Here is a 10,409-nt window from a genome sequence, read left to right on the forward strand (position 1 = left end):
TGACTACTCTGATGAATCCACCTGCCTTAAATTGTCCTGATGGCTATCATCAAGGTTATAGGAAGCTATATGCCCATCAGTCCCTGCAGATCTGCAGTCACAAGTTAGGCAATCAGGAGTCTCTTGGAGGTCTTATTTGTATGAAAATTAATGTCTTGCTAGTGGACTACCACAAAACTTCCAACATCTGACAATCATGTATTTACCTGAAATACAGACATGGGTGGCTGTTCTGAGCATTTCTGCCCCAGTGAAATGCAAAAATATTATTCCTGACAAAGTAGCTCTGTAAACTACAGAAAGTCTTCTCCGGAAGTTACATGTCATGGTTTACAACACTGAGAGTGTGTACTGGCAGAGAAGGGGGACTGAGTGAGCAGCTGCGTGGTGCTTAGTTGCCAGCTAGGGTTAAACCACGGCAAATACTTGCTCTGTGTCTGGAATCAGTGAGGACATAAACGTTGAAACAGCACAGAAATCTGTTCAGACAGATGAGAATATGCATAAAGACAGACATTGACACCCTGCTCCCTGTCCAGCCATCGTGCAGTTTATCACTTAGAACCCAGAGCTGTTCAACACCCAGCCAAGAAAAAGACCTCTAATTCATGCAGTCATCTTTTGGAAGATGACCTTAACTTTAGAGACACTTTTGCTAGAGGAAACTAAATTTATTATTGTGTCATCACTACAGTTCACCTTATAGCAGATTTACCACTGCAGTTAAGGAGACTACACCCCTAATATTTCCACCACTTGGCAAGCAAGCTGCCTATACTCGTGACAGTGAGATACCATCAGGGATGTGCTCATCCTCCTCATATCATCCTGCAGTTTTCATGAAACTCAGGTCCACAGTGAAACATGCTTTGTCCCCATGGCCTCTAGTTACTTGTGAAAATACCATTCTCTGTTATTCTTCTCACCACAAATAAAAACAAAATCTTTATCTGTTGTGCAGAAAAGAATGGTAATTCTCTGTCACCACACACTGGCACAGCAGGTGATAAAAGTCATAGTTTCTTGGTCTTTCTACACAGCCTTGGCTTATTTGTACAGATACTATCCGTGAATATTAAGAAAGGTATATGAAGGAAGGGGTTATGCAGTCTGCGAGCTGTAAGCAAAATGACAGAAGGAGTAAAGAATGATTTACTGCTGTGGTATTTGTTGCTGTAATAGCATTGCTTTTTTGTTGTTGTTGTTTAAACAGGGAAGTAGACAAAGAGTAGAAATAAACCTGCCTCATTCAAAGTTTAGTCTTGCCAGAAGATGAAAAAAATATGTGCGTATGAGTGTAGTGTATGATGTGTGCTGTTTTCTTCCTGCGGGTGTCTGTTCATTATCCAATTTATGGAAGCATTTCTAATGTTGGCTAGTATTCATGCAGGCTAGCCATCTCTGAAAGAAGAGTGCAGGCAGCAAAAAAAAAACAGGAGAACCTAGAGTTCTTGACTAACAAAGCTAGCTACCCCTATCAACATGTTCAATCTTAATTCAGCCCAAAAGCATAACATCTCCAAAACCATTAACTTTTTGGTAACAGGAAGAGAATCCACCAGGATTCACTTTTCTGGGCATGGTTCATAAAGATGCACACTACTACATGGTACAGAGATGAACAACACATACTCTGAACGGGTGAAAGAGGTAACAGAGGGACTTCGGACACCTCTCAGGTTACACCGAAGTCAAATACATCTGAATAAGTCTATGACATTTACTTTTTAAAGAGTTTGCGCAACTGCCCTTGGCCAGATTTTTCTTCCCTTTTGTGAGGCAGGCAACCACTCACCTAATGATAGTTAGATTCATCAGTGATTTATATATATCTGTTAAAAGACTTTGGCATCATTTGGGTCATGGAACATTTAAAGATGATAAAACAGTCACAATCAGTCTTATTTCACACTTGGACAAATTAAGTTTTGGTAGCATTTCCAGTTTACTTCCACACTGATATTTGGAAATTTTTTATGTGCAGAAGAAAGAAGAAAATTTAATCTCTTGTGAAAGTGAGCTTGGAATTAAATCGCAATGTTAACCCGTTAACTATAATAGTACATATCACCTGACACCCTAAGGGTGCATCAAATGAGGTGTTTAAAGAGATGAGAATCACTTGACTCCATCTGTCCCACACTTTCAAATGCCACACAAAACAAAATTCATGGAGCAAACTCATTCCTTCAAGGTTCCAGTTAGCAGCCTCGAATCTACAAATCATTTTTCAAAAAAAAAAATAGATAAGGAGCAAAACTTTTTCTCAAGAATTTCAGGTATGATCAGCTCAGCCATCCCCCACTGCCATGCGTCCTTGAGCTTTCTCTATCCCCCTTTACTCGAAAAGGAAAAAAAGAAAAGAAAAGAAAAATTAAAAAATAAAAAAGACAAGAAGAAACCACCTTTCAGTATTTTACAGAAATTTTATGCAAGACAAAAATAGGGTCTATTTCACTTTGCAACCGCCTGTAACTTTAGTATAATAAACTCCAAAGGGCAGAGCCTTCACCAAAACACTTAAAAACAGCTTGAAAGAGGTACTAGCTGTCCGTTATGTTTACTCAAGCACTTGTTTAAAAACACATTTAAGGAAAATGTTTTTATTTCTACAGATTGCATTAATTATAGCTTTGCAAACACTGCAAGCTCTACAAGAAGACTGAACCGAGCTATTAGCTGCAAACCTCAAGTCTTGGCTAGAGAAGTGCTTATGGCTTATTTAGCAAGCCTAATGAATTGGCTCACCCATCTCTAAGCAGAGTTCCATGTTTAGCACCACGGAGCCTGGAATAGCCAAAGAGGCTTGTTTCACTTCGCTTTATAATTAAAAATAAAGCCAAATCGGTCAACCCAAGACGGTCCAAAAGCAGACCTCATTGCAGCACTATTCCGCTCCGGGAAAATAAAAGTACTAACGCGGACATTAACATTGGCCCGAAGCTCTGCGGAGACCCACAGTAAACTTTCACTTAGCTGCCACGGGCCGTGTGCTCCCCGGGACAGACGCGCAGGGGCGGCGGTGCCAGCCGCAATCTGAGCCCCGCGGTGCGGGACAAGCGGCGGCAGGGCCCCCCGCCGGGCTGCGGGCTCCGTCCTCCGCCTGTCTCCCGGCAGCCGAAGCGCACGCCGCCCGGGGAAACGCACCGGCCCGCTCAGGTGCTCCCCAGGGGAGCAGCGCCCGGCGGTGTTGGGGGGGGGGCTTACCGTGAGGGCGGAGAGCTTCTGGGCCGGCACTGCGGGCAGCAGCTCCGGCAGCAGCAGCAGCAGCGGCACCCACATCCTGAGGCAGGGCCGGTGGGCACGAAGCCGCTCCGGGAAGCGGAGGAGGGGGACTCTCCTTGGGGTGTCGCTCCCCCTCCCCGACGCCTACTCTGGCTCCTTTTCAATCGCTCCGGCTGGGAGGTCCCAGCTTAGGTCTTCTATTTTCTTTTTCCCCACCGCAGCCCTTGTAATTTGGGGACGGGTGTATAGCAGGGAGGCGGCAGTTTCTCCCTCTCTCCGTGTCCCTCCCTCGCTACTCAAGAGCCAGCCCCGGCTCCGAGATGCTCCCGAGATAGCCTCTCCCCTTTCGCCGTCTTGCAGAGCAGGCACTGCCAGGGGGATCCTCCGGACCCCGCCGCCTCCCTCGGGGCGCCGCGCCTCCCTCTGCCTCACACGGGCTGCTGCCTAGCCTTGGGAATCGCTGTCTTTCCCTTGCCGCTTCGTCTCCCCGGTGGCGGGAGTGCGGGAGGAAAAGATTGGGAAGGGAAGGGAGAATCCTCTCACACTACCCCTCCAGCATCCGCGCCGGCGGGAGCCCGGAGAAGGCACTGCCGCAGCTGCGGAGGCTGGCGGTGTGCGACCTCACCGAGCCGCTCTTCCCCTTTTCCTCTTATCCTCCCCCCTCCCCAGCCCGGCCTCCGCTTTCTCCTCCCAGACCCACAGGTCCTCGACGATTAACCCTCCCCGGTGCTCCCGGGGGGGGCGCCGGTTTGCTCCCCCCGCAGGGCTCATTCCCCCCACGTCTCCTGCTGAATCAACATGTGCAGATACTGACAGCCCCTGGCGCGGGGGAGGAGGAGATGGGAGGCCCCCCTATGCACCCCGACACACTCGTTGAGCCCCGACCGTGGCACCGCCGCCCGCCCGCTGCGCCCAGCCGGTGCACCATCGGGGTAGGGAGCAAGGACCAAGTCAGCCAGGTTTCTGGCGGGGCAAAACCCGAAGAGCAGCGCCCTGAGGGGCAGGGCCAGCAGCAGGTCATCGCAGAGGGCTGCCAGGTCTACTGGCTCGGCAGGAGGGCATTGCCTGCCCCTGCCCGGAGCTGGGTGAACCGGAGAGATGCATGTCGCGGCAGGGCTGCCGCTATACGTGCAGTAAATGCTAGGTGAAACCTTCCGACGGTTTTGCGCTTTTCCCACTTATCTTTCAGGAGCCAAATAGAGGTGGCTTATTATTTCCTGAGAACTGCCAGAGGATTTCCTCCCCTCGGCTGCCTGAAAGAAACCCTTATACTGCAATTTTGTCAATGGAAGAGTTCCCCGTTCCTCCCTTGAGACTCGCGACTCGCTGCCAGCCTGCAGAGGTAGATCCCCACAGTTCAGCGGTGATACCAGGGAGTCCGAAGGTATCAGGACTTGATTTGCTCTCAAGGGGTATGCATCTGTGGGAGAGGACCGGGGTGTGAAAGCGCTTTAGGGAGGCTGCGAAGTGGCACGCTCCCAGCAAAGAGGGGACAGTTTCCCCAGGGGTCCAGATCCGACCTTGCAGGCTTGTCACAGCCCGGCAGTCACACGCCTCAGTCAGGGCTAGGGATGGAGTGCACTCTTCGGAGCAGCAGCTGCATGCATGGTGAAGCAAGGCATCTACTTCTCTAGTAGATATTAATTACAGGCAAACTCTGTGTGCCTTACGTGAGGCATCTAGTGCTGATTTTTCCAGATCCTAAGATGTTTGAGGCATACAGCCAACAAAATAGTCACAGCTTCAGATCTCCAGTGAGCACCCAGAGACATAAGAATTTGGAAAGCCCCCCCTTTCAAAAAGTTTGGTTTTGAACAACTCAATTATTTACACAAATTATGTGCCTGCATGTGTGTTTGCGTGGCCAGTAATATCTCCTGAGCTTTTTAAATGGGAGAAATAAAAGAAAGCTATGATGTCATTGCACAGCTCAGAGCATGTTTGAGACCCTTCACTGCATGACGCAGACCTCTTCCATCACTCTCAAACTAGCTGCGTCTCACACAGAGGTAACAAATTTCCACTTGCTGCAGTAGGCAGTGCAGGACATTTTGCCAGTGTGGGCTTCACAGCCCTTTTCTCTCAGCTGTGAGGTGGTGACACTTGGCAATGTTGATGTCTGTCAGAGACAGAAAGAGCTTTTTTTCTTGTGACCATGACTCCAGCCTCTTTCATACCTCATGATTACTTTTCATATGCACTTAGTCCTATTTTCCCCTTATCAAACCTGCCATTCCCATTGCCTTGTCCATTGAGTCAGTACCACCTCTCTTCCCAGTCCACTTCCATCTCCTGTCCCAGTCGGCTTCCCAGTTCAGGCTTAGGTGCTCTTCGTCACCAAGTAACCTATAGCTCTATGCCTACTTTCCCTTCTGCCACACTCTTTGTAGCTTGCTAGTCCCACAGCCCCTTCACCTTAAGCTCAGTGTTCTCCTGTGCACTGCCGGTGTGAAGCTGGCAAAGTGGATTCACAGCAAATAGTCACATTGTTCTCAGTCTGTAGGTCTGTCAGGACCTACTAAACAGCACAGCAGCTCAGATTTGACATTGCAGGAAAAAAAATCCTCGCTCAGAATAGATGAGAAATCGAACAAAAACAAGCTGCAAGTTTTTGAGGGTTTAGAGTTTAGTCAAATTTGAGTGGATTTCCACAGAGGTGGCAATAGTCAAAAGGCCAGAACTCTGCAAAAAGGGAATGCTAGAGTCCAGAACTAGTGGCATTATGGCTTTAAAATAAAGATGCCTTGCCAAAGTATACACTATTTGTCTACTGTCATTCCCCCCGCTTTTTTCTTAAAAGTCTTGACTGTCCCGCTTAACATTTCTTCTCCCCTTTCTTTGCCCCTCATACCAGAAGATAATGCAGCCTAAACTAAAGTAAGCTTTTTGAAGGAAAATGTGAGACCAAATGATAAAAATCTGGCAAAGTTTAAGCAACTGAAAATAGTGGTTTATAATGTAAAAAGATAGAGTGATTTTAACAGGCAGAGCTTGTTGGTGGTAAGAAATTTGCCTCCAAGGACTTCTAGTCTAATTAGATAAGGAATATAAAAAATAAACGTTTTTCCTCATTACGTCTGGGGAAGGACTATAAGGGAGTCACATCAGTGACTTCCTTACAGGAGTTAATATCCCATTTAAAAAAGAGACAGATTTCCAGAGAGCCCACGGGTCCATTCACAATACATGGTGAGTGTCCCCTCTGCATAGATGGCCCTGAAGGAAAATTTTGGGTTACATTACTTGCTGTAGCTCATCAATGGTGGGTGTATCCTGAGCACATCTCCCAGCTGCCATGGCCAGATGTGTTCTGGGTCATGTCAGGGTCAATTTTGACTTAGCTGCCACCACACACCAGGACCATGTCCAGACTTGATCTGTGCTACATTAGGAATTGTTCCCAAGTTTCCTGAGGTCCTACACTTCTGCTGTCGTTATGAGGCCCATGTTTTCCCCTCTTCCTCCAAGTCTTTGTAGAACTGTTGTAGAAAGCGACTCAGATTGCTCAAATGAGTGAGCTTCATGGAGAAATCCTGTACAGTTTAACAGCAGTGGATCCAAATATAAAGGAATTGTTTTGGTAGCATTACTAGGGCATGAATGCTTTCTTTTCATGCTTTCACTAATGTTAGAAAAAAACAAAAGGGAATTACCTCTTTGCTATAGGATTGTGCAGGCTGCTTTAAAACCCTGTGAGCAGTTGACCATCCTGGCATTGCATTCAACAAGATTGTTCCAATAAGGATCTTGAAAATTCTAACTGTCAGAAAGGAAGAATTATCTGGTTCTTATCTATCAAGGCTACAAAAAAGGAAATCCCTTCGGTTTCAATGTAGTTCTGGAACGACAGGGGTGGACCACTACTTGGCTGGGGTATATAAGAGTTCAGGAGTCTGTTTCTTGTAGTGGGATCAGGTGTTGTCTGGCATAGGATAATGGTGTTCTTAGAAAGAACTTCAGAAAGAGCTTCTTTCTCTCCTATGGATTTCTGGCAACCTCCTTCAAAGAATTACTGAGCAACCCTGTACTCTCACCTGCTTTTCAAGGTTGCTGTTTCTCAAGCTGCAAATGCATTCTGCAACTTGGCTTGCAGTATATGAAATGCTTAATTTTTAAAATTTGGAAAAATAATGGGAAATAATATTAAAGGTTATGCAAACAGTTCTTGCAATACTTAGAGAATATATGAGCGCTTACAGACACGCAAGCAAGTCGAGAGCAGTTATTTCTATGCTGTGTGGCTAAAGCCCATCTTTCTCTCCTATGTTTCCACATTACTGAGCATCATGAATTCCTGGTCAATGACAGAGACCAACTGAGCATGTAGCAGATAGTAATAAAACAGAAGTAGTTGTTTGTTGTTTTGTTTGTTGTTTTTTTTTCTTGTAAAACATTATCACTTAGCTTCTTATAAACAAAGACACTAAATCAAAGCCAAATGACGTCAATGGAGAGTCCCCCATTCTGTGAATATGAACATTCAAAGCTCACAAACAGCAAGAAGATGGAGTCCAAGAGATAAGTAGGAGTTTGTGGGACTTCTTAAGCAAAAATTTAAAAAATTATCCATTCATTTAATTTTTTTTTTAAGCAGGAAATGGTCTGTAAACTTCTTTTACAAGCACTTGTTTTAACACAACTATGAGTAAGCAGCTGATGATGACTGAGCTGTGCTCTGTGCCATGTGAAATGTGAGGTGAAATTTTAAAGTGTTTATGGGAACAGCAGCTGAGATCCTATTTTCTGAGAGCTACACATCCCTCATTCCAAAACACCAAGGTCCACCCATTATTTTTCTTCAAAAATCAAGTCATCAAACCAGCCTTTTAGAAAGGGGACAGAATGTGGAAATCAAGTGAACATTGTGGAGGAACAGGCCTGTGTGTGGCTAGTTGTCATTGGGAAAAACAGATAGTGTGGAAACACATCATCCTTCTGTTAGACTTTCCAGTTTCAGCATGTTGCATTTTTCATTATTAGAACTTTTCATTATTAGATTAGTGTGTGGAGTTTTATCACACTTTAGTGAGTGGTCAGTGTGAGGAAGAGGACATAGTGCTTCAGGGCAACAGCAACAACTTGCTTTGCATCTTGCAGGGTGAGCGCAGTGCTAATACCTTTCCAATCTGCCAGAGACACAGTTCTGCTATACTCTCCCCATCACCCAGCTCCAGCAAACTCTACACTTCTCAGAAGGTTGCTTGTTGCAACACAGAGAAAAGCATTGCTGCTCACTCACTCACATTGCCCTAAATCACCCTCCTGGATTGCCACGACTCTGTGGCCACAGGCACTCCCCCTTCGTCCAAGTGCGGAACTTAAGGATGGTGTGGTTGGGATAAGGACCAAACCCTGAAAAACCAGCTGGCTCCTGGAGTTAAAGGAGTACCTGGGATGTCAAGAAGAATGTGAGTACCAGCAGAGGGAGGAAACAAAAAAAAAAGAAGAAAAAAATATATCCTTTTGATAATGTTGTTCACAAACTCAATCTGCTGCTGATCATCTAGAAACATCCACAGCATTCTGCACAGTTCTCAGAGCCTTGGAAACAAACCATAATGTTGTCTGGAAACAAACCAGAAGGTGGAAGCCATAAAATAGCTTCAAAATCATTGGGCATAAAAGTAGAATGTGCTTATCTCATGTTATTACTTTTCCCTTTCCTTGGCCAGACTTCTTTTGCTATCACTACCTGTTTGCTATATCATGTTCCAGAGGAAGCCCTTTATACCTGCAAACAAAAGAAGGAGAAAGCAGTGTGAATGTGAAGATGTAGGAAGTCTTCTTACTGGGAAGATCCTGGGCAGCTGTCAGAGGTGTGCTACTTCAGGATCCCATGTGTACTGCTCCTCAGAAGAATAGGAAGAGATTTGTTGTTGGATTAGATGGAAATGCTTTCACAGAAGTGTGGTATCTTACCAGTGGAAATTTCATGCAGTCCTAAATGTGGAATAAAAACCTAGGTAAAGTGCATGAATATTTTATTTCCAGATCCCAGCACTGACATTTGTATTGTGTACCAGGTTGCTATTTCAGATTTGTAACCCCAAACTAACCCAAAATCCATTACATTCACATACCTTTTCCTCAGCCCTGTGTAAAGTGAGCTCTGTGGTCCCAAGCCAGCCACCCGTGGGCAGAGGTGTTTGCAAAGCCTTCACCACACCAAGCAATCTCAGCCCAGATGCCAAAGCCTAAGCGGGCCTAGAGCCACACCATCACCAATGACAGAGATTAACCCAGGACGAGATGGAGGCAAAGCTGCCTAAACATGCAGGGCAGCCATCCTTGTTCCATCCCACGCTGTTCCTGCTTCATATGTAAACAGAGGGCTTTGGTCTTCAGGGCTGTTACTGTGGCACCTTGCACAAACATTGACAGAGATTAATGCCTTTTAAGAAATTAAGAAGTAGAAAGCAAACATGCATAAGCTGTTTTTTCCTCACCTCTTCTCCTTTTCTTTCCTACCCTCTCCCAATAATAAGTGCACAGGGAAGAAAAGTGTTTTTTCTCTTTTCTGCCCTCAGTGACTGTCCAAGAAAAGACAAAACCAGTTTTCTGTGCCAGGTGGGAAAACAACTCATTACTACAAACACAGCCTTATCTGCAGGCATGAAATACTGGAGATGTGAGGAGGAGGGTGGAGAGGACCCTATAATTTGGGGAAAATGGCAACAGCTGCCCAACAGGCCTTACAGGGGTGCGGGTCTGCAGCAGTTGCCCTCAGCCAGTTTTTAAATTCTTCTGAGGTTAGGCAGAGGAGTAAGTGCTTCTGGTGGGAAAGTGGCACTATCAGGATGCTGTGGTCTGTGCGAAAATTGCTCTGTGTGACCTAGCCAAATTCTGATCTGCAATGGGTAGCAGTGGCTTTTAGTCCATTGAGAGTCAAAAAAACGACAAATAATGAAAGAAGCTCAGTTTAACTTTCAAGAAAAAAATGCTATAGTTTGGGGGAATGTCCATTTCTTTTCATATTTATTATTTTTCTTAGCTGCTTTTGCCCAGCTGGTGAGGTCAGGCACATTCTCATAGTCATGGTGGTGAACATGGCGGTGGACATGGCAGTGGACATGACTGTGTTTCTGCTTCTAGTAGCTTCTTCCCTTTGGTTTTATTCAGTATTTCAGAGACTGTGATTTTCATGGACTTACTAAAAGCTGCTTGTGCCACCAGAGGGTTTTTTT

The 10,409-nt window shown here is 45.6% G+C and overlaps 1 protein-coding gene across 3 annotated transcripts in view; it reads right to left on the reverse strand.

Moving 5' to 3' along the window:
* Positions 1-3,865, reverse strand: part of SMOC2 (SPARC related modular calcium binding 2) — a 138,288-nt gene extending 134,423 nt beyond the window's left edge. Inside the window, exon 1 of one of the 3 annotated variants that reach the window (XM_062641919.1) lies at positions 3,208-3,865. In XM_062641919.1, the coding sequence (XP_062497903.1) occupies positions 3,208-3,282 (75 nt within the window). In that variant the 5' untranslated portion in view covers positions 3,283-3,865. The remainder of the gene's footprint in view (positions 1-3,207) is intronic. The other 2 variants (XM_062641918.1, XM_062641920.1) reach the window with 2 other exon arrangements.
* Between the last annotated feature and the right edge of the window lie 6,544 nt (positions 3,866-10,409).

Source organism: Pezoporus occidentalis, unplaced genomic scaffold, assembly GCF_034315485.1.
Source record: "Pezoporus occidentalis ecotype Australia unplaced genomic scaffold, CSIRO_AGI_Poc_V1 ctg7, whole genome shotgun sequence".
In the NCBI taxonomy this organism is placed as follows: Eukaryota; Metazoa; Chordata; class Aves; order Psittaciformes; family Psittacidae; genus Pezoporus; species Pezoporus occidentalis.